The sequence below is a fragment of the Cetorhinus maximus genome, chromosome 21, assembly GCF_964194155.1.
Source record: "Cetorhinus maximus chromosome 21, sCetMax3.hap1.1, whole genome shotgun sequence".
In the NCBI taxonomy this organism is placed as follows: domain Eukaryota; kingdom Metazoa; phylum Chordata; class Chondrichthyes; order Lamniformes; family Cetorhinidae; genus Cetorhinus; species Cetorhinus maximus.
Window position 1 is genome coordinate 28,234,408 of NC_135899.1, and position 23,755 is coordinate 28,258,162.

A 23,755-nucleotide genomic window follows, 5' to 3' on the forward strand; every position below is an offset into this window, starting at 1 on the left:
AATCTAAATAAATACAACAGCTGGTCAAATAGGCAACCCTGCCCTGAGGATCCAACCAGCCACCATCTCCCCCCCCCCACCCTCCCCCCTCCAACCCAGCCCTCCCCCCTCAGTTACTGCAACAGAAAAAAAAACAAGCCATGAAAGAAAGGGAGTTACTTTTTTGGCTGTTATCACCCGGCGAATAACTGTGGCCTGGGGCTCGGCGTCAGCGAGTGCTTGAGAAATCGCATCCATCTGATGGCAGAGAGACGCATGTTAGGAGCAGAAAGGAAACGGGGTTAAACACAAGTTAACAGGCAGGCCGAGCTGGCATATTGCGAGCAGACTCCCGAGGGGGCAGCTCCTCGAGGCGGGTGCTGCCAGCGAGGGGTGGGCTTGGGGTGTGTTGGGGGGGGGGGGGCAGCAAGTCCCTGGTAAGAGTGGCAAGAAACGCTCCTTTGGTCCAGTTGGACTCTCAATGTGCAGCTCCCCCGCGGAACTGCTTCTGTTGAGGCGGGCTGGGGGTTAGGAGTGTGTTGTGGGAGCTGGGGAGAGGAGGCGGGTTTGCAAAACCCAGGACCAAATCCTGGACATCCGCTTGCCCGCTCCCCAGCTGTGCGATTTTATCTTTAAGCCCGAGGCTGCTTTTGGAACAGGAGGAATAGGAGGAAGGGGAGGCCCATCGGACCTAATCCGCCATTCCACACGACCACAGCTAATCTTCGCTCTCAACTCCATTTTGCCTCTCTATCCCTACATCTCTCGATTCTCTCACAGTCCAAAATTGTCCGTCAGATTTGAACATGCTCAACGGCTGACACCCACAAGTTTCTGGAGGATAGAGAATTCCAAGGATTCACAACCCTTTGCGTGAAGAAATCTCTCCTCGGGCGGAATTTTACGGCCCCTCCCCTCCTCCCGCCGGCTGGATTTTCCAGTCCCAGCAAAGTCAATGGGCTCTTGAACGGCCCTCCACGTTTAACAGTCCCGCTCCCGCTACAACCGGGCCGTAAAATCCCACCCTTCAGCTCGGTCCTAAATGGCCAACACCTTATCCTGAGGCTGTGCCCCCGTGTATCCAGCCAGGGGGAGGCATTTTCTCAGTTCCTGCCCTGTCAAGCCCCTTAAGAGTTTCATCCGTTTCAATGAGATCCCCTATCATTCTTCTAAACTCCAGAGAATACTCGGCTCAAACGTCACCTCACAGGACAGCCCTTTCAGCCCAGGAACCAGCTTAACAAACTCTTGTTGCATCTCTTCTAAGGCAAGTGTGTCTGTCCTTGGATAAGGAGACCAAAACTGTACACAGTGCTCCTACATCGTGGTCTCGCCAGAGCCCTGTACAATTGCAGCAAGATTTCCTTATTCTTGTACTTCAATTGCTTTGGTGAGTTTTGCCTCTTCCCAACCCAGTGAACTTGCTTGGCTGATGAATATTCTACTTGGTGTAAAGACTGGGGACTAACAGAGGGGAGCTGGCTGAGGTGAGGGAGAGGTGGTGAGGGGGTCAGTATTGGGCGTGCTGCAATGAAGGCATCCTTTTGGTAGCACGGTGGGGAGAGAGGAATCCAAGGTGCCACACAACCAGCAGTAGGGGACATTGGGAACTGGGAATGTCGGGGGAGACGGTGGCATAGTCATATTGTCACTGGACTTGTAATCCAGAGGCCCAGGCTAATATGCTCTGGAGGGACATGGGTTCAAATCCCACCAACACAGCTGGTGAAATTTAAATTCAATTAATAACTCTGGAATTATAAAGCTAGCTAGGCTCAGTGATGTTGCCCATGACGATGTTCATCGAATGCTGTAAAAATCCATTTGGTTCACTAATCTCCCTTTAGGGAAGGAAATCTGCCGTCCTTACCTGGTCTGGCCTACACGTGACTCCAGACCCACAGCAATGTGGCTGACTCTTAACTGCCCCCTACTAATGGCCGAGCAAGCCACTCCATTCAAGGGTAATTAGGGATGGGCAACAAATGCTGGCCTTGCCAGTGACGTCCACATCCCAAGAAAAGATAAATTTTAAAAAAACAAGGAAACCTCGTCCTGGGTTGGGGAAAGGACAGAGCCCTAGGAGGGAAGGGGGAAGTGGGGTAGGCGGTGAGCAGGAGTCATTTGCTCACAGGCTGCCACGCAGTCTAGTCAAAGACAGGGATGGAAGGGGGTAGAGTATGCAGGGTGGTGGGGGGGGGCATTGCGAGTCTGAGGGATGGTCCTGCCCAATCAATAGGCAGAGAGTTCCGATCTGCCTCGTTGGGAGGTCCTCGTGGACGACATCGGGGGAGCCTACGACAGATATATAAACAGTTAGATGTTACCAAGAAACAGACATTTCAGTGCAGCATTCCTGCCTTCGACAGTAACCGTGTGTACATCGCCAATCAGCTGAAATCTAACCACGCGTCAGGCTTATCACAGTTCCTCCTCTGTGAGTATGTGCACCCTGCTCGGGAGTGGCACTGAAACACAAGGGTTCAGGAAGCCTTGGGTTCAAACCTCACCCAGGATTGCAAGTGCCAGTGCAAGATTCCCTTTCTGAGCCTCGGATGAACAGAGAAGCAGGGTGCTGCCCTGTTGAGGTGAATCCCTGGGCATTATTAGAGTCAGCGGGGGTGCAGCACTGTTCCTTCCTCAATCAACAGCACCACCATTGATCTCCGGGTCATTTGTGCATTTTAGCTGTGCTCCAATTGCCTGGCACATTTGCCTACCTAACACCAGTGCCTGCACTTCCAAAGCAATTAATTGGCCGGGACATCCTTTGGATGCCGCAGTGGAATTGAAATGAAAGTTCTTCCTTTTCTTACATAATAGGTTGCCGAAAACTTTGATAGCCGACTGAAATCCAAGCCTTGCACACGTTTAACATCATTCCCTTGCTTTTACACTCAATGCCCCGTATCTATAAACATTTTAAGGTTTTGAAACAGTTACACTCCTGCCTTTAAAGATTCACGTATCTACACCGCTGCATCTCACTTATCTTCCACTCAGTTAAGAATCTGACCATTCATGCAGCGTGTTTCCGATCTTTCTTCAACCCCCTCCGTCACCTCCACACAAAATATGCATCGAACTATATCTGCCCCCTACCTGCCCACGCCAATGCCCTGTCCATGCAGGATTTATCATGTCTCTAGCTCATTTTCAAAGCCCTGCCCGCTTCTAAGTAAGCAATGTAAATGCAAACTGAGGGGGTGCCTGTGCAGATCACTGGGGAGTGCCACTCACCACCCATATTGTGCCAGCCCGGCCAGCTCTACCCTTCGCTTTCTGGCCTCTCTCTCTATCTGTGCAGCTACATTCGTACGCCTCCATTTTCATCAGTTTCTTAGGCGGCACAGTGTCAAACACCATCTGGAAGTCCATGAGCAGAGCACACAAGCCCCTTTGTCTCTATTCAGTCATTTCCTCAAAAGCTTCAATTAATTTAGTCCAGCAGACCGAAAACCCCCTCCCCTCGATTACCCCAGGGGGCTTTCCCAGTGTAATCACGCTTTTCTGAATGTAACCCGCACCTTTCCCACTGATCACGGGTTTAATCCCGTGTCACGGGTGCCAGAGCTTGGAGCCTTTGATGGCTGTGTGTTGGTTCTTTGGGCGCGATTCTCCCAATATCAGGGTAAGTGGCACAAACGATCACAGCGTCCAGCACAGTTCAGTTCGAGTTTCTCTCTGCGCAAGTTTTAAAAACATTGTGCCATCCACAAAACTGGACAACATGTACCCCACGCCCCTCCCACCACCCACCCATCCCCCCACCACCCACCCTGCTCCTGACCCACACCCACCACCACCACCTTCCCCCGCAACCCCCCCACCAACCCCAAAGGTTGAATTAATCGCAACTTGGGAGGTTCTACAAATTTTCTTCAAGGATGCCCCAAGAATCAAGCTGAACCTTTTGGGCGCAAAGCCACAAATACGATTTGAAAGATTTTGATTTTTTTTTAAATTTACTAAGGAACTAACCTAACCAGAAATCAGCTTCATATATATATATTTTTTTTTTAAGTGACTTTCACTCATTTAAAATCAGGTTTTGCAGAGGCGGTTATTGACACTGATTAACAACGCATCCACATGCTTTATTAAAAGCAAAGGACCAGTGACAATACCCTATAATGTGTACCACCATTCTGGCTAATGCAGGATGCATGATTTCAGACACTGGTCTAAATGCCCTGGCCAGACTTGCAGCAAAACACACAGCTACAGTCAACAACGATAGGAGATAGGAGGGTGAGAATGAATCCTGCACCAAAATCAGCTTCAACTCAAAAGGCAAGCTTCACTTTCAACAGCTCTTTGTAGCCATAAATTGGCTGCTCTCTGGGATTGAATCCTGTGAGACCAAGGGGAGACAGTGGAGTAGTGGTGATGTCATTGGGCTAGTAAACCAGGGGCCCAGGCTAATGCTCTGGGGACACAGGTTTAATTCCCACCATGGCGACTGGTGGTGGAACTTAAATTCAATTAACAAAATCTGGAATTGGAAGCTAGTTTCAGTAATGGTGATCATGACAGCTATCATCAATAAAATCAATGGAAATCTGCCATCCTTACCTGGTCTGGCCTACATGTGACCCACTGTAATGTGTTTGACTCTTAACTGTCACCTGACTCTTAACTGGCACCTTCCAAAGCCGCAATTCCTACCATCTAGAAGGACAAGGGCAGCAGATAGATGGGAACACCAGCACCTGGAAGTTCCCCTCCAAGCCACTCACCATTCTGACTTGGAAATATATCGCCGTTCCTTCACTGTCACTGGGTCAAAAGCCTGGAACTCCCTTCCTAACAGCACTGTGGGTGTACCTACATGGACTGCAACGGATCAAGAAGGCAGCTCAATTAGGGATGGGCAATACATGCTGGCCTAGCCAGTGACTCCCCAAAAAACAAAGAATAAAAATAATTTTTAAAATGACAGTAATTACTCAGGGGACTGGGTGGTGCCCGCAATCAGATATTGCTCTTGGGCTTCACCGACCTAGATTCCATCTTCATCTTAAACCCCTTATTTTTAAATTATGTCCCTCTGTAGTCTCTCCCACAAGGGAAAGAATGAAAATGCATGCGCAAGCAGGTAATACAGTGCTCAATGTAACTTCGCTGGGGAGGGGCAGGCCACTTTGAACCCATGGGTTCCTGTACGCTGCTGGGATTTCAGCACATCTGTCAAATTTCAACCTAGTTCCTTGCGAGCAGTCTAATAAACCAAGGCTGCAGGGTGAAGGCTGGGCAAACATTTCCGTCAAAGTCCATTCCAACTTGGACATGTATCCACCACTGCATCACTGGATCAAAATACCTTGGAATTGCCTACTCAACAGCAATGTGGGTGTGCCTACACCACGTGGACTGCAGCAGTTCAAGGTGGTGGCTCCCCAGCACCTTGTGAGGGGCAACAAGGGAGGCAGGAAATGAATGCCGGCCTTGCCAAACGCGTAGAGCGAATGAGGACAAGTTAAAAGGAGCTTGGACCTGAGGGTCTTTGTTGGGCTGGGTCCAGCTAAGATCAGCACCATGGGGCCTTTCCATGTCCTGTGTGAGCCACGCCGCCCATTACCCCAAGTGACCAGTCAGGCAGCAGCTCTTAATACACCCCCTTCAAAATACAGAACAGCCAGCATTGCAGGCAGATATCCGAGGGTCAGGCGAGGCCTTTGCGCTGCGTTTCAGCGTAGCTGCTATACATCCATGGCACTCGGGGGAACAATACAGGAAAACCTACAGAGCACAAGTTGCAGAGTCTGTTTGGCCGCTGGTGGTAAATATATACGAATACGTGGATTAGGAGCAGGAGTAGGCCATTCGGCCCCTCAAGCCTACTCCACCATTTGATAAGGTCATGGCTGATCTGATTGTGGCCTCCTCTCTACTTTCCTGTCTACCCCATATAACTTTTGACTCCCCTGTCAATCAAGAATCTATCTACCTCAGCCTTGAATCTATTCAAAGCTGGCTGCTCTGTTGTCTGCCTGCCTCTGCTGCTCTCTGGGGAAGAGAATGCCACAGGTCAAAGTCCCTCAGAGAAAAAAAAATTCTCATCTTCGTCTTAAGCCCTTTATTTTTAAACTATGTCCCTCTGTAGTCTCTCCCACAAGGGAGAGAATGAAAATGCACGTGCAAGCAGGTAATATAGTGCTCAGTGTAACTTCACTGGGGAGGCACAGGCCACTTTGAACCCATGGGTTCCAAAGCTCTCCATTACTGGGTGTCTCCTACCCCACATTTCGGAGCACAACAACAGGGGAGGAGGCCATTCAGCCCCTCTAGCCAATTCCACATTTATTGAGAACAAGGCTGATCTTTGTCCTCACTCCATCCATCAGCCTTGGCCTCCGTAACCCCTAATCCTCACAGCCTGCAGGAATCTGTCGCTCTCAGATTTAAAATTGATCGGCTGTGCTGGCATGCTTCTCGTGGGAGAGAGAGCTCGACACTTCTGCTACCCTTTGTGTGACGATGTGTTTCCAAATTTCAGCCTCCAAATGACGAGGTTCAGGTTTTAAAAGTCACGTTGCGTGTCAGCCGTGGCTCAGTGGGTAGCACTGTCACCTCTCAGTCACAAGGTTTCCAGGTTCGAATCCTGCTCCAGAGCATGAGCAGAAAAAAAGAAATCAACTTCCATTGCAGTGCTGGAGGATTTTCTAATGGGGCTTTAAACCTGAGGTCCCATCTGCCTGCTCTGCAATCACATAATGGTTACACAGCACAGGAGGGGACCATTCGGCCCATTGTGTCTGTGCTGGCCCTCTGAAGCAACAATTTGCCTAGTGCCCCTCCCCTGTATTTTCACCCAGGCACTGCAAATCTTTCCTTTTCATATCATTCTCCAATTCCCTCTTGGACACCTCGACTGAACCTGCCTCCACCAGACCCGCAAACAGCGCATTCCAGATCCTAACCACTCGCTGCGTGAATAGGTATCTCCTCATGTCACCATTGCTTCTTTTGCCAAGTGCCTTTGATCTGTGCCATCTGGTTCTCGATCCTTCCACCAATGGGAACAGTTTCTCCCTATCAACTCCGTCCAGGCCCCTCATGATTTTGAATATTTCTATCAAATCTCCACTCAACCTTCTCTTCTCTAAGGAGAACAGCCCCAACTTCTCCAATCTATCCACGTAGCTGAAGCATTTCATCCCTGGAAACATTCCCGTGAATCTTTTCTGCACCCTCTCTGATGCCTTCACACCTTTCCCAAAGTGTGGTGCCCAGGACTGGACACAATGCTCCACTTGAGGCTGAACCCAGTGCTTTATACAAGTTAACTTCCTTGTTTTTGTACTCTGTGCACCTATTTATAAAGCTCAGGATACTGTATACTTGCTAAACTGCACTCTCAACCTGTTCCGTCACGTGCAATGATTTATGCACATGTACCCCAGGTCCCTCTGCCCCTGTACCCTCTTTAGAACTCTTTCCTTTATTTTGTGTTGTCTCTCCGCATTCCTCCTACCAAAATGAAACACTTCACACATCTTTGCATTGAACTTCATCTGCCACTTGTCCGCCCATTCCACCAACCGTTCTATGTCCTTTTGAAGTTCTACACTATCCTCCACACAGTTCATGGTGCTTCCAAGTTTTGTATCACCCGCAAATCTTGAAATTTTACCCTGTACAACAGGGTGGAGGTCATGAATTCATATCAGGAAGAGCAAGGTCCTGACACAGATCCTTGGGGAACTCCACTATAAACCTCCCTCCAGTCCGAAAAACAACTGTTCACCACTACTCTCTTTCCTGTCACTCAGCCAATTTCGTATCCAGGTAGCTACTGGCCCTTTTATTCCATGAGCTTTAACTTATTGCACAAGTCTATTGTGCGGCACTGTATCAAATGCCTTTTGGAAGCCATGTACACCACATCAACAGCATTACCCTTATCAACCCTCTCTGCTACCTGATCAAAAAAACAAGTTAGTTAAACATGATTTGCCCTTAACAAAACTGTGCTGGCTTTCCTTAATTAACCCGCATTTGCCCAAGTGACTATTAATTTGGTCCTGAATTATCATCATTTCACGAAAACGGATTATTTGGGATCTTGCTGTGTGAAAATTGCCTGCTGCATTTCTTACATTACAATAGCGACTACACTTCAAAAAGTACGTCATTGGCTGTAAAGTGACAGTCGTGAAAAGCGAAATGCAAATGCAGACTCTTCATTCTTTCTTGGGTTTAAACACCCACACCAGGAGGTTCTTGCCATCTTACCACATCAATTCTTAAAAAAAAGCTCAGTCAGGGTCCGCTGCACACCAACTGGCCACTGCAGCTAATCGGCAGTTCAATTATATATCGTGCAGCTACCAGGGTGGTGTGAGGCTAACCAGATGGGGAGCTGGGAGACAGTGGCGTAGTGCCAATGACACTGTGCTAGTAATCCAGAGGCCCAGGCTAATGCTCCGGGGGGACATTTGTAAAAAGTCTGGAATGGAAAGCTAGTCTCAGTAATGCCATCCTTACTCGGACTGGCCTACATGTGACTCCAGACCCACAGTGCCGTGGTTGGCTCTTAAATGGCCAAGCAAGACACTCAGTTCAAGGGCAATTAGGGATGGGCAACAAATGCCAGTGATGCCCACATCCCATGAAATAATTTTTTTTTTCACCTGGGAATTCCTAAAGGACAGGAACCCGAGTGGTCATCACCCTCAGCAAGGTTAGTGCATCTCAGGTAGAGTGGAGACATTTGCGGGAGTCTCTTTAAATTTGCCCGAGAGAGAGTAGGGATAAGATGGCATGGGATTTTCTACACCCCATTACCACGAGGTTGGGAGACAGGTTTGTGAGAAAGTCATCATCTGCCATGTCCCTCCAAGACCTGCTGGACGATGGGCACAGCACCAGGCTCCTCCACGACTCACTGTCGCGTACCACTGTCCCACCAATGCTCCATGGGTGAAGGGTTCAGAGGGCAACTGATGCCAAGGGAACTACATGCCCCTAGCCAAGCCGGGGTGGGGTGGGGAATAAACAAATGTACTCTGGCCTTCGCATGCATCAACAAACATGCCTAGGCTATACCCTCCCCTTTACCATCCCTGTAGCTGGTACAGGCCTGCGTGCCCCTTTAACAGTCTCCAGTCCAAGAAAGAAGCTATCTGAACTGTACTACCACCTGATTCGCACTATGTCCCCACGGAGCAAGCAGTGAGTTTATATGGATCAGGTAAGAGTCTGAGTCTGAGGTACATGAGTGGGAGCACAGCACAGAGGACAAACTATGGATAAAATTAGCACCAGCCCAGGGGGCACACCGTGGGTACAATTAGCACCAACGCAGGGGACACACCGTGGGCACAATTAGCACCAGCCCAGGGGTCACACTGCGGGTACAATTAGCACCAGCCCAGGGGTCACACTGCGGGTACAATTAGCACCAGCACAGGGGTCACACTGCGGGTACAATTAGCACCAGCCCAGGGGTCACATTGTGGGTACAATTAGCACCAGCCCAGGGGTCACACTGCGGGTACACTCAGCACCAGCCCAGGGGGCACACTGCGGGTACAATTAGCACCAGCCCAGGGGTCACACTGCGGGTACAATTAGCACCAGCGCAGGGGACACACTGTGGGTACAATTAGCACCAGCGCAGGGGTCACACTGCGGGTACAATTAGCACCAGCGCAGGGGACACACTGTGGGTACAATTAGCACCAGCCCAGGGGGCACACTGCGGGTACAATTAGCACCAGCGCAGGGGTCACACTGCGGGTACAATTAGCACCAGCCCAGGGGACACACTGTGGGTACAATTAGCACCAGCGCAGGGGACACACCGTGGGCACAATTAGCACCAGCCCAGGGGTCACACTGTGGGTACAATTAGCACCAGCCCAGGAGACACACTGTGGGTACAATTAGCACCAGCCCAGGGGGCACACTGCGGGTACAATTTGCACCAGCTAAGGCCTCCGCCAGCACATCGCCACCCCACATCAAGCCACTCTTACCGAGGCCACCTCACTCCCCGCCCCGTCGGCCTGCAACTCCAGTTTCTGCTCCACTGCCACCTCGGCTTCCAGAATTTTCTCCACCGGCATTTCATCGTTGGCCCCGCTGGTGGATTCCACCTCTTCGCCCCTTTCTCGGCTCCTCTGTCTCTCCTCCTGGACGGCTGGGGAAAGGAGCACAGCTATCGATTCGGACAGCAACATACAGCAAATGAGTTACGCCAAGGTGTACAGAATGGGACAATGGGGATGGGGGTGGGTTTGGAGGGAGGAGCAGGGGGAGTTTCGGAGAGAGGGGGTGAGCACAGAGGGAGAACATAGGGAGGGGCACCGGAGGGAGAAGAGCAGGGATCGCAGGGAGGAGAGGGGGTTCTTTGGGGGGGGGGGGATCGGAGGGAGGGTGGTTCGGAGGGAGGGGGGGATCGGAGGGAGGGGGGATCGGAGGGAGGGGGGATCGGAGGGAGGGGGGTCGGAGGGAGGGGGGTCGGAGGGAGGGGGGGTCGGAGGGAGGGGGGGTCGGAGGGAGGGGGTTCGGAGGGAGGGGGGTTCGGAGGAAGAGTGTGTCAGAGGGAGGGGGTTCGGAGGGAGGGGAATCGGAGGGAGGGGGGATCGGAGGGAGGGGGGATCGGAGGGAGGGAGGGGGGATCGGAGGGAAAGCACAGGGTGGAGGAAGTGGATGTCCTAGCATTGGGCAGAAAGAAGGACAGGATGAGTTTGTTGGACATGGACAGGCAGTTTGTCAACTCGCTGTGCTCACTCATGAACAAGCACCAGCTAAATCATGGACAAGCGGCCTCCCCGCCTCTGGAACTAATGGCTAAAACAGCGAGTTAGCGCCTGAACGAGAACGGGGCAAAATAAATTTTCACATCCACGTATCTTTATATCAAATCAAAAAGCGTGCTAGCTAACCTGTTCAGAATTTACTTTAAACTGGAGGTTAAATACTAAGTGGATGACGCCACAAGAGGAATACACAGAGAGACAGGAATTGCTGCAGTGCCTCCGAGGGTGAGAAGCATAGCGGCAGCTCAGTGGAGGGAGCTCTCTACAGCATCGTCCCGGATAGATCTGTGGGCCAGTGTCTGAACATCTCCTCGCAGGTTAACAAACATGCACCTTCCAATTAGGAGCGGGAGTAGACCCACTTCACCCCTCGAGCCTGCTGCGCCATTCACTCAGATCATGGCTGAGCTGACTGTGATCCTGCCGATACTCTTTGGCTCCCTTGTCAATCAAGAATCTATCTACCTCCGCCTTAAAAATATTCAATGACCCCGCCTCCACCGCTCTCTGGGCAAGAGAGTTCCACAGGCTCAAAACCCTCTTCGAAAAAAAAAGTCTTCTCCTTTCCATCTTAAATGGGAGGCCCCTCATTTTCAAACTGTCCCCTCTAAGTCCAAGTCTCTCCCACCAATGGCACACGCCCTCTCAGCATCCACGGTGTTAAGCCCCCTCAGGATCTTATGTCTTTGAACAGTAATGCAGTGTGCAAGGCTCTGTCCAGCGCCAAGACTGAAGCGCCAGAGGCCTGTTTTTGCCTGTGTCAGGAGGTCATGGGTTCAAGTCCCACTCCAGGGGTTTGAGTATACAATCCAGGCTATGCGCCCAGTGCAATACTGAGGGAAGGTGGCAACTACCGGAGACACTGTCTTTCTGCCGAAACCGAGGTCTCTCGGGTGGATGTAAGAAAGCCCTTGACTATTTTGAGGAACAGCAGGAGCGATGTTCTTCCCCAACGTCCTGCGTCAATATTTACCAATCATCAGGCAGCAGCTACTGTGCAGTGCCCTGGGTCAGGAAAAAAGTGGAGCCAGTGGGAGGAGGCATAGTGGTGGTGGCAGGAAGTGGCCTGGGCAAAATGTCTGAAACCACTGAACATGGCACAAGCAAGAGCGCCAGGCGACTCTGATGGCCCCCCCTGTCCAAGCAGCCCACCGATGGCAAAGAGAGACTCAAGTGGGAAACCCAGACACCTGAAAGATTGGCGTCTTGAGGAAAAGGTCAGGGGTCGAGAGGTGGGGTTGGGGGTGGGGTGGGGGGATGGCGGGGAGAGATCAGGGCAGGTTACAAAGAAATTACATGTTCCCCTCAACCCACCACCCCCATCCCCCACCAGCCTCCTCTCTCTCTCTAGAATCTGAACCTACCTTCACGCTTCATACCCGAGGCCAGACACTTCTGGTAGCGGCAGTACTGGCACCGGTTACGCTGCCGCTTGTCGATAATACAGTCCTTGCTGTCTCGGCAGGTGTAGGTGAGGTCCTTGCGCACTGTCCGCTTGAAGAAGCCTTTGCAGCCCTCGCAGCTGTACACTCCATAGTGTTTTCCTGCATGCGACAGATACGTCAGAAGTCAGGTTCTGGGCCGCTCTGGGTGTAAGGGCGCACCCCACCCACCACCCCCGAGCCCCTTAAATCGAGGAGCCGCTCCCCAGCTTATGAATGATTACCTAACTCAGGGTGTCTTAACAAACCCCTTGTGAGCTGAACTGGACATTGAACTTTAGCTCATTCAATCTCTTCGAGGACAGACCAGTGCGAAGAGGCCAAACGCAAACTATTATTGATTTGGACGCCGAGGGCTGATTCAGGACTCAGTTATAATTGGATTCGCCCATTCGTTCTGTACAACTCGCATTTTACTTTAATGTGAAAATGAGAACAAGCAAGCGAAGCTTCCCCAAATCAGCGGGATCGCTTGCCTGACTCAACATCTAACTGCTGCCCTGCAATCTAACCACCTCGGACCTTTAATGGGATACGTAAGTTACACAAGGGTTACATAAGAAACAGGAAGAGTGGCCCTGAAGCCTGCTCCGTCATTCAATAAGACCAATGTTGATCTGATTTTGGCCTCAACTCCACTTACCTGCCTGCCCCCATAGCCCTCGGCTCCCTTGTCAATCAAAAAATCTATGTAACTCAGCCTTGGATATATTCAATGCCCCAGCCTCCACTGCTCACCAGGAAAGAGGATTCCAAACACTAATAACCCTCAGAGAAGAAATTCCTCCTCACCTCCGTCTTCAGTGGGATTCCCCTTATTTTTAAGGCGTGGCCCCTACTTCTAGGTTTCCCCACGAGGGGAAGCATCCTCTCAGCATTTCCCCGGTGTGGCTTGGAGGGAGCTCGCAGGTGGTGATGTTCCCATGCATCAGCGAACATCCCCACTTCTGAACTTATGATGGAGGGAAGGTCATTGATGAATCAACTGAAGGTGGTTGGGCCTAGGACGCTACCCCGAAGAGCTCCTGCAGCAATGTCCTGGAGCTGAAATGACTGACCTCCAACAACCACAACCATCCTCCTTTGTGCTAGGTATGACTCCAACCAGCAGGGAGCTTTCCCCCCGCCCCCGATTCACATTGACTCCAGTTTTGCTCAGGTTCCTTGATAGCACACTCGGTCAAAGGCTGTCTTGATGTCAAGGGCTGTCACTCTAACCTTGCCTCTTGAGCCCAGCTCTTTTGTCCATGTTTGGATCAAGGAATAGACAATACTTTAAAATACCTTACAATACAATATTTTTAAATATTTGAATAGACAATACTTTAAAGTACAGCATTCAAAGCAGCTCCCCCATAAAAATCCATTAGTTGAAAAATCTCAAAGCCCGATCACACTAATGAACTAACAGGGATTCAAACTGGTTTCACAAACAATTACACGACAAGCATTTGCACAACAAATCAAATGTGTGTATGGGGAAAGCCATGGCGCGCAACACACACTTCATTTTAACACTGCCGAAGTATTCCTTGCCAATTCGCTTCCCCTTCACCTGAAGGATCCCTCCACTCTTTGGGTGCAGGTGAACTCTGGAACCTCACGTGACCAGACTTCACGCGGGGCCAGTAGATTATTGGAAAGCTATTCAACTGCAGAGGGCATCACCGCTGAAATCCGAAGGTCGCAGGAACTGCCTGGGATTTGCTAGAAAGCCAAGAGGAGGCTGGAGCCCAGACTGAGTGACCTTCAATGTGGAACAAAGGCGCAAGGGGCTAACTGTGGTATCTGACCACCACGATTGCAATTAATTCAGCACAAACCATAATTAAAAGTACCTTCCTGCAGGCTAGGTGGTGCCATTCACCAGAGTACTCAAATCAGTGTAGATATAAATCATCTGAATCTCTTGATTAAATTTCAGCCTTTAACTCGCTCTCAAAAATCCATTATGCTATAGATAAACCATCTGAACCACTCAGTTAGATTCTAGTCTGTAACTGCCCCGCCACAATCTATTATTCTGTGCATAATCGGCTTGTTGGGCTAGGCGTATGATTTATCGTTTCAGGGTTTTCGTTGAATGAATACGTGTATAAACATACAAATTAAGAGGAGTAGACCACTCAGCCTCTCAAGCCTGCTCCGCCATTCAATAAGATCATGGCTGATCTGACTGTGACCTCCTGCCTACTCCCGATAACCTTTCACCCCCTTGTTCATCAAGAATCTATCCAGCTCTGCCTTAAAAATATTCAAAGGCTCTGCTTCCACCGCCTTTTGAGGAAGGGAGTTCCAAAGGCTCTCAGCTCTCTGAGAGAAACATTTCTCCTAATCTCGGTCTTAAATGGGCGACTCCTTATTTTTAACCAGTGACAACGCGAGGGGTCCCTGGTTCAAATGCCAGGTGAGCCGCTTTGTGTTGCTTCCTCTAGTCCAAGTCACAGATTTTAGGGAGGCGGTGGCGCAGTGGTAATGTCACTGGACTAATAATCCAGATGCCCAGGTAAATCTTCTGGGGCCATGGTGGAATGGCCAGCTGGTGGAATTTAAACTCAATTAATAAAAAGTCTGGAATTGAAAGCTATTCTCAGTAATGGTGACCATGACAACTGTCATCGATTCTCATAAAAACCCATCTGGTTCACTAATGCCCTTCAGGGAAGGAAATCTGCCGTCCTTACCTACATGTGACTCCAGACCCACAACAATATGGTTGACTCTCAACTGCCCACCAAAATGTCCCAGTAATTCACTCAGTTCAAGGGCAATTAGGGATGGGCAGCAAATACTGGCCTTGCCAGCGACGCCCACATCCCGTGAAAGAATAAAATAAAGCTCCCATCAATTAACTAATTTGCTGATATCAATTTCAGTAAAATCCCGCTGTTTGCAGGGGTTACACGATCGCAAGTGGCCAAATCGCAGACGATGAACGTGCTTTTCAATGGGAGTCTATTCGATAGGTTCCAGCAGTGCGAGGGCAGCATTGGTTTGTGCAGTTACTGAACAGCAAATTGTGGTACAGTACCTGTAAAGGGCAGACTCCCCATTAAAACTTGTAGAGGTCTCTGCTCCATCACGACTGCTTTCTCCTCAGGGAAAGAGCAGAGATGAGAAAGGAAATATGATGGGCGACGCGGTGTACAAAGGTTTTAGTGAACACACGAAGAAGGAAGTTGCGAAAGGTGGGAGCTTCACGGTATCCTATTTAATCTACCTGAATTTCCTTACGCGCTTTTACCTGAAGACCTGTCTCCACAAATGGCACAGACACGTCTCAACGACGATGTGGCAGAGCCGCCTGGGTAGTTGAGAGCTTGGTTCATCCCCAGCGACATGTGGACGTCATCGGAGCTGCTGACTGCGTGCAAACCCGACATGTTCACCGTGGAGTTGATCTGAAAGCAAAAGAAATAAATGCCAACGTTACTCTCTTGTGTGTGTGTGAAGAGAATGGTGCAAAACTCAGCGGGAGTCTGTACGTTTGATGATTCCTTTCAGCGGCGGAGGAGAAGGGTTGGCTGATATGAATGACAGGCAGTATTCTGGAAATCACACGAAGGGACTGGTGAGGACAAGCCCTCCCCCCAGTACGGGTAACAGGCTGGCTTTGATACGGCGGGCAGCTTGGAAAGCTTGTGCATGTTGTTACAGATAGACAGTGTAATTCCCTGAAGGATAGGTTTCCAAGCGGAACAAGGAATCCTTGACTCCGCCGTTTTTCCGCCCACTTGTCTGCGGTACACTAGATACCAGCAGGTTAATTCTCTTACTTTCTAACAATCACTTTTTTCCTAAAATGATGGAATTGCCTGTCAGCTGTGGCTCGGGTGGTCAAAACACTGCAAGTCCTGTGTTAATGTTGGGTTAGCTGTATTGTTAAGATTAAGGATAAATAGGTTTATTGCATCGATTGATTAAGTACCTGGAGCACGTGTAAAAGGGGGCTTTGTTACAGTGCCCCATCAGAGGCCGGCACCCCTCTTAATTGTTCATTTATTGTACTAATTATTGTTTTTTTTTCTCAAAAGAGCAAATAAAAGGGGAGTGCTGGGACACTGGGGTAGTTGGTAGTTTTTTAAATTCATTTAAGGGATGCGGGCATTGCTGGCTAGGCCAGCATTTATTGCCCATCCCTAATTGCCCTTGAGAGGGTGGTGGTGAGCTGCCTTCTTAAACCGCTGCAGTCTATGTGGTGTAGGTACATCAACAGTGCTGTTAGGGAGGGAGTTCCAGGATTTTGACCCAGCGACAGTGAAGGAACGGCGATATATTTCCAAGTCAGGACGGTGTGTGGCTTGGAGGGGAACTTCCAGGTGGTGGTGTTCCCATGTATCTGCTGCCCTTGTCCTTCTAGATGGTAGACGTTGTAGGTTTGGAAGGTGCTGCCTAAGGAGACTTGCAATTCCTGCAATATATCTTGTAGATGGTACACACTGCTGCCACTGAGCGCCGGTGGTGGAGGGAGTGAATGTTTGTGGATGTGGTGCCAATCAAGCGGACTGCTTTGTCCTGGACAGTGTCGAGCTTCTTAAGTGTTGTGGGAGCTGCACTCATCCAGGCAAGTGGAGTGTATTCCATCACATTCCTGACTTGTTCCTTGTACATGGTGGACAGGCTTTAGGGAGGCAGGTGGTAAGTTACTCGCTGCAGAATTCCTAGCCTCTGACTTGCTCTGGTGGCCACAGTATTTATATGGCTAGTTCAGTTCAGTTTCTGGTCAATCGTAACCCCTAGGATGTTGATAGTGGGGGATTCAGTGATGGTAATGCCATTGAACAACAAGGGGCAATGGCTGGATTCTCCCTTGTTGGAGGTGGTCATTGCCTGGCACTTGTGTGGCACGAATGTTACTTGCCATTTGTCAGCCCAAGCCTGTATTCCAGGTCTTGCTGCATTTGGAAATGGACTGCTTCAGTATCTGAGGAGTCACAAATGGTGTTGAACATTGTGCAATCATCAGCAAACATCCCCACTTCTGACTTTATGATGGGAGGAAGGTTGTTGATGAAGCAGCTGGAGCTGGCTGGGCTGAGGACACTACCCTGAGGAGGCAGAGATATGCAATGTGCTGCGTTCTGTGAATAAACCTACCAGCAGGAAAAGGGTTTGTATCTAGATTGATACTTCACCACCTGGCTTGGGATCCATTTAAGGTCCTGGAGCAGGACTTAAAGCATAAAAATCTACGTTGACGGACTGCTCAACTGGTGGAGGGACTGTCTTAACCGAGGCCCTCATAAAGGGTCCACAATATTTCAAAGAAGAGCAAATCTTGGTCAGTATTTATCCCTCTAACCAATATTACCTAGGCGGGTTATCTGGGATCTTGCCATGCCAAATTGGCTGCCCCATTTCCAACATTAAATTGGCAGCAACATCCAAAAAAGAAAGCTCCACCTGCAGAAAAGTATTGCGGGATGCCAGTGAGGCTGTGGAAGGTGCTGTACGGCTGCAAACTTGTTTGCTGTTCTTGTTCACCTGACCTAACTTCTGTCCTTCACCTGACTCTCCTTCTGACTCCATGGCCCTTAACACCCTGACCCCCAGTTCTGCGCTACAGCCTGGAGTTATGTTGTGACGCAGGCTGGGCTCACATAGAACATGTCTCCTATTGGTAAGATCACCCCTCCAAATTGGAGGGAAGACTAGAGGAATAGGCCAAGTGTTTGCAAGAAATTGAGTACAGATGGGTTGGGTTGCAAATTTGCTTCTTGGCTCATGGCTTCTGCTGTACTGATTACCTGTGTGTGTTGGGTCTCATAGTAAATCAATAAATTATAGAAACTTTAAAAAATCCCCTCCCTCAAGAACTGCTCATCCACTGGAAATAGCCCCACAACCCTGTTCAATCCTTCCAACCTGCTATCAACTGAGGTTGTTGGGAAGGCTTGGAATAGCACCTTATCCAATTAGTCCAACCAAACTTGGGGCCAGGCAAGGCCATTTGGCCCCTCGAGTTCGTTCCGCCATCATTTAATGTGATCATGGCTGATCTGTGATCTAACAGCATCTGTGATATGGGGAGATGGTGATGTGGTGGTAACGTCTGTCACTGGACTAGTAATCCAGAGGCCCAGGCTAATGCTCTGGGGAACAAAAAAAAAAATTGCTGGAAAAACTCAGCAGGTCTGTCAGCATCTGTGGAGAGTAAGGCAGAGTTGACATGTGGGCATGAGAGCAGGGTGGAGTGTTGAAATGGCAAACGACAGGGAGGTCTGGGTCATGCTTGCGGACAGACCGAAGGTGTTCTGCAAAGCAGTCACCCAGTCTGCGTTTGGTCTCTCCAATGTAGAGGAAACCGCAATGGGAGCAGCAAATGCAGTAGACTAAATTGAGGGAAGTGCAAGTGAAATGCTGCTGAAAGGAGTGTTTGGGCCCCTGGATGGTGAGGCGGGGCGGGGGGGGGGGGCGCGCGAAGTAAAGGGGCAGGGGTTGCACCTTCTGCGGTTGCATGTGAAGGTGCTGTGGGAGGGGGTTGAGGTGTAGGGGGTGATGGAGGAGTGGACCAGGGTGTCCCAGAGGGAACGGTCCCTATGGAATGCTGACAGAGGGTTGAAGGAAAGGTGTGTTTGGTGGTAGCATCATGCTGGAGTTGGCGGAAATGGTGGAGAATGATCCTTTGAATGTGGAGACTGGTGGGGTGATAAGTGAGGACAAGGGGGACCCTATCATGGTTCTGGAAGGGAGAGGAAGGTGTGAGGGCGGATGCGCGGGAGATGGGCCGGACACGGTTGAGGGCCCTGTCAACCACTGTGGTTGGGAAACCTCGGTTAAGGAAGAAGGAGGACATGTCAGAGGAACTGTTTTTGAAAGTGGCATCATCAGAACAGATGCGACGGAGGCAAAGGAATTGAGAGAATGGGATGGAGTCCTTACAGGAAGCGGGGTGTGAGGAGCTGTAGTCGAGGTAGCTGTGGGAGTCGGTGGGCTTGTAATGAATATTGGTGGACAGTCTACCACCAGAAATTGAGACAGAGAGGTCAAGGAAAGGAAGGGGAGTGTCATTGATGGACCATGTGAAAATGATGGAGGGGTGGAAATTGGAAGCAAAATTAATAAATTTTTCCAGGTCCAGACAAGAGCATGAAGCAGCACCGAAGTAATCATCGATGTACCAGAGAAAGAGTTGTGGGAGGGGGCCGGAGTAGGATTGGAACAAGGAATGTTCCACATACCTCATAAAGAGACAGGCATAGCTGGGGCCCATGTGTGTACCCATAGCCACACCTTTTATTTGGAGGAAGTGAGATGAGTTTAAGGAGAAACTGTTCAGTGAAAGAACAAGTTCAGCCAGGCAGAGGAGAGCGGTGGTGGATGGGGATTGTTCGGGCCTCTGTTCAAGGAAGAAGCTAAGGGCCCTCAGACCATCAGACCCAAGGGGGATGGAGGTGTAGAGGGATTGGGCTCCCATGGTGAAGAGGAGGCGGTTGGGGCCAGGGAACTAGAAATTGTTGATATGATGTAGGGCATCAGAGGAATCACGGATATGATAGGAAGAGATTGGACAAGGGGAGAGAGAACGGAGTCAAGGTAGGAAGAAATGAGTTCCGTGGGGCAGGAACAGGCTGACACGATCGGTCTACCGGGACAGTCCTATTTGTGGTTTTGAGGAGGAGGTAGAAGCGGGCTGTCCGGGTTTAGGAGACTATGAGGTTGGAAGCTGCGGAGGGAAGATCTCCAGAGGAGATGAGGTCAGTGACAGTCCTGGAAACAATGGCTTGATGTTCGGTGGTGGAGTCATGGTCCAGGGAGAGGTAGGAGGAAGTGTCTGCGTGTTGGCGCTCAGCCTCTGCGAGGTAGAGGTCAGTACACCAGACAACAACAGCACCACCCTTGTCAGCAGGTTTGATAACAAAGTCAGGGTTGGACCTGAGAGAACGGAGTGCGGCAAATTCAGGAGATAGGTGAGAGTGGGTGAGAGGAGCAGAGAAATTGAGACGGCCGATGTCACGCTGACAGTTCTCAATGAAAAGATCAAGGAAGGTAAGGAGGGGTCCAGGAGGAGGGAGAATACTGGAGAAATACTTGAAATGCTCTGGGGTCACGGGTTCAAATCCCGCCACGGCAGCTGGTGGAATTTAAATTCAATTAATAAATCTGGAATTGAAAAGCTAGTCTCAGTAATGGTGGCCATGACAACTATCATCGACTGTTGTAAAAATGCATCTGGTTCACTCGGGAAGGAAATCTGCCTTCCCTACCTGGTCTGGCCTACTTGTGACTCCAGGCCCACAACAATGTGGTTGACTCTTAACTGCCCTTAAAATGGTCTCACAAGCCACTCAGTTCAAGGGAGATTAGGATGGGCAACAAATGCCAGCCTTGAAACATCCCATGAATGAATAATAATGAAAGAAAAACGCTATCTGGAGCCTTTGCTCCATATCCCTTAATGCCTTTGGTTAGCGGTAATCTCAGATTTAAGATTAACAATTGAAAGGGCAGTGGTGCTTTAAACATCATCACCCTCTTCCTCCCCATCCTGACTTGGAACTGGCCCACGTGCCTCAGCTGTTTCTGTTTGCGGAAGAGAGTTCCAAACTTTATGTAGAAATGTTTGCTAATTTTTACTCCTGCAAGGCCTGGCTGTAATCTTTAGGCTACATCCTAGTCCTAAATTCCCCAACCAAGGGAAATAGATTCTCCCTATTTATTCTTTCATGGGATGTGGGCATCTCTGGCAAGGCCAGCAAATGTTGCCCATCCCTAATTGGGCCCTTGAACTGAGTGGCTTGCGAAGCAATTTCAGAGGGCAGTTCACAGAATTGTTACAGTGTAGAAGGAGGCCATTCAGCCCATCATGTCTGCACCAGCTCTCTGAGCGTTTTAACTTGGCACCAATCTCCTGCCTTTTTCCAGTAACCCAGCACTTTGTTTCTATTTAAATAATCATCCAATTCCCTCTTGAATGCCTCAATTGAACCTGTCTCCCCGACACTTCCAGGCAGCGCATTCCAGACCCAAACTATTCGCTGTGTGAAAAAGTTTCTCCTCACCTCACATTTGCTTCTTTTGCAAAACACTTTAAAATTGTGCCCTCTGGTTCTCGAGCAGGAACAGTTTCTCCCTATCTACTCTGTCTAGATCCCTCATGATTTTGAAAACTTCTATCAAGTCTCCTCTTAGCCTTCTCCTCTCCAAGGAAAACAGTCCCAACCTCTCCAATCTCTCTTCATAACTGAAGCGTTTCACCCCTGGAACCATTCTCGTAAACCTCTTCTGCACTCACTCCAATGCATTCACATCCTTCCTATAGTGTGGCGCCCAGAACTGTACACAATGCTCCAGCTTGAGGAGTTAAGAGTCAACCGCATTGTTGTGGGTCTGGAGTCACATGTAGGCCAGACCGGGTAAGGGTGGCAGATTTCCTTCCCTAAAGGACATTAGAGAACCAGATGGGTTTTAATGACAATCGATGATAGTTGTCATGGTCACTATTACCGAGACTGGCTTTAAATTGCACCAGCTGCTCTGGCGGGATTTGAACCCTGATCCCTCGAGCGTTAGGCTGGACCGCTGGGTTATTAGTCCAGTGACATTACCGCTACAGCACCATATTCCGTGTCAGTTCTTGCTATATCTGAAGAGGATACCGAGCAGGTTTACCAGGACTGCTGGGAAAGGGTGATCAGCCTGGCTTGCTTTTCTCACAAAAGGGAAAGACCATAATAAGACCATAAGACATAGGAGCAGAAATTAGGCCATTCGGCCCATCGAGTCTGCTCCGCCATTCAATCATGGCTGATAAGTTTCTCAACCCCATTCTCCCGCCTTCTCCCCGTAATCTTTGATCCCCTTACCAATCAAGAACCTATCTATCTCGTTCTTAAATACACTCTCAGTCTTAAAGGTTGAGGGATGGCCCGCCAGAGGTTAAAATTACGCAAGGTTTTGACAGCGTGGACACGTAAAGAGTCCTCTGGGAGCTTGCTGTGCCAAACCGGCTGCCCCATTTCCTACAGTACAGAAGTTAAAAGAAAACTCCACCGGACAAAAAGTGCTTTAGGGACATCGGTGAGTCTGTGTAAGGCGCTGTATGACTGCAATTGCTTTTTCCCTCTTGTGGGGGGAGAACATGACTAGAGGCCATCAATATAAGATGGTCACCAAGAGATCCAATAGGGAGTTCAGAAAGAACTTCTTTACCCAAACAGTGGTGAGAGCGCAGAACTCGCTACCACAGGGAGTTGAAGACAATATTATAGATGGACTTAAGGGGAAGCTAGTTAAGAATACGAGGGAGGAGGGAATAGAGGGTCATGCTTATGGTGAGATGAGGTTGGGGGTGCAGCATAAACATCAGCATGTGCTGGATGAGCCAAATGGCCTGCCTCTGTGCCAAATATCCTACGTAATCCTACACAGTCATGAAAATTTTGATCAAAACCCTCCCTAATCTTGTAAATAGGAGTACAATCCCACTGCTGAAAAAAAGAGACATGCTGTCAAAGCTTTTCATCCTGCACTCATCAGGGCAGCTCGCGAGAATATCAATTGTGAAGCAAACAACAATTTATACTGTATGAGAAGAGAGTGTCGATTGGTTGGCAAGTGGACTCTGATTGGTATAAGTGCTGCCATGGAGAATGCACCAGGGAACAGTCAATATTCAAGTTCTGCACTGCCAAATGATGATACGAACACAATACTAGTTTGTGCAATCTCTCATAATTTAAACACCTACACAATCTGCAGAAATAGGTAGCTGGTGTTAAGGGGGCAGGGGGAGCCAATGCCTACTTACCAGTGGGCTGCTAACTGGACCATAGCCTAGGGAAGGGGTTGAAGGGAGAGCAGGCGAACCCAAGGAAGAGCTGATGACGGAGAAATGCGAGCCAATACTGCTGACAGATGAGTTCACAGAAGACGAGACTCCTGAACCAATGGCGGAAGAATGCAGAGGCGGAGAGCTGCTCATCGTCCGCCGCTGTTGTGGAGAATTCACGGAAGAGCTGTCAGGGCTCCCACAATCTACAAAGCAAGAAAACGGCAGCAACATTTATCACGGGGGAAGCAACAGAAGAACACCTCACCCTTTCATAATTGCACCCAACAAGCAGTCTGTTACGCACATACAACACACAGTCTATCACACCATCTTTTACGTGCACACACGCATGCACAGGCAGGCACGCGTGCACACGTGCGCTGATAGACACAGAGGCGCGCACACACATACACACACACACAGAGGCGCACAAACACACACACAGGAGCACGCACACACACACACAAGCGTGCACACACACACACACACACACACACACACACACACACACACACACACAGAGACGCACACACACAGAGACGCACACACACACAGAGACGCACACACACACACAAACAAGCGTGCACACAAACACACACACACAGGAGCGCGCACACACACACACAGAGGCGCACACACACACACAGACGCACACACACACACACACACACACACACAGACACACACACACAGAGACGCACACACACACACAAACAAGCGTGCACACAAACACACACAAACAAGCGTGCACACAAACACACACACAGGAGCGCGCACACACACACAGAGGC

At 49.7% G+C, this 23,755-nt stretch overlaps 1 protein-coding gene across 2 annotated transcripts in view; it reads right to left on the reverse strand.

Moving 5' to 3' along the window:
• The window catches only part of LOC144695797 (retinoic acid receptor RXR-beta-A-like), a 58,527-nt gene that overhangs the window by 31,340 nt on the left and 3,432 nt on the right, over nucleotides 1-23,755 (reverse strand). Inside the window, exons 1-5 of one of the 2 annotated variants that reach the window (XM_078566780.1) lie at nucleotides 22,941-23,167; nucleotides 15,435-15,591; nucleotides 12,113-12,292; nucleotides 9,963-10,126; nucleotides 160-237 (exon numbers count right to left, since the gene is read on the reverse strand). In XM_078566780.1, coding sequence (XP_078422906.1) covers nucleotides 160-237; nucleotides 9,963-10,126; nucleotides 12,113-12,292; nucleotides 15,435-15,591; nucleotides 22,941-23,114 — 753 coding nt within the window. In that variant the 5' untranslated portion in view covers nucleotides 23,115-23,167. Of the gene's footprint in view, nucleotides 1-159; nucleotides 238-9,962; nucleotides 10,127-12,112; nucleotides 12,293-15,434; nucleotides 15,592-22,940; nucleotides 23,168-23,755 lie in introns of those variants that run through there. The other variant, XM_078566781.1, reaches the window with a different exon arrangement.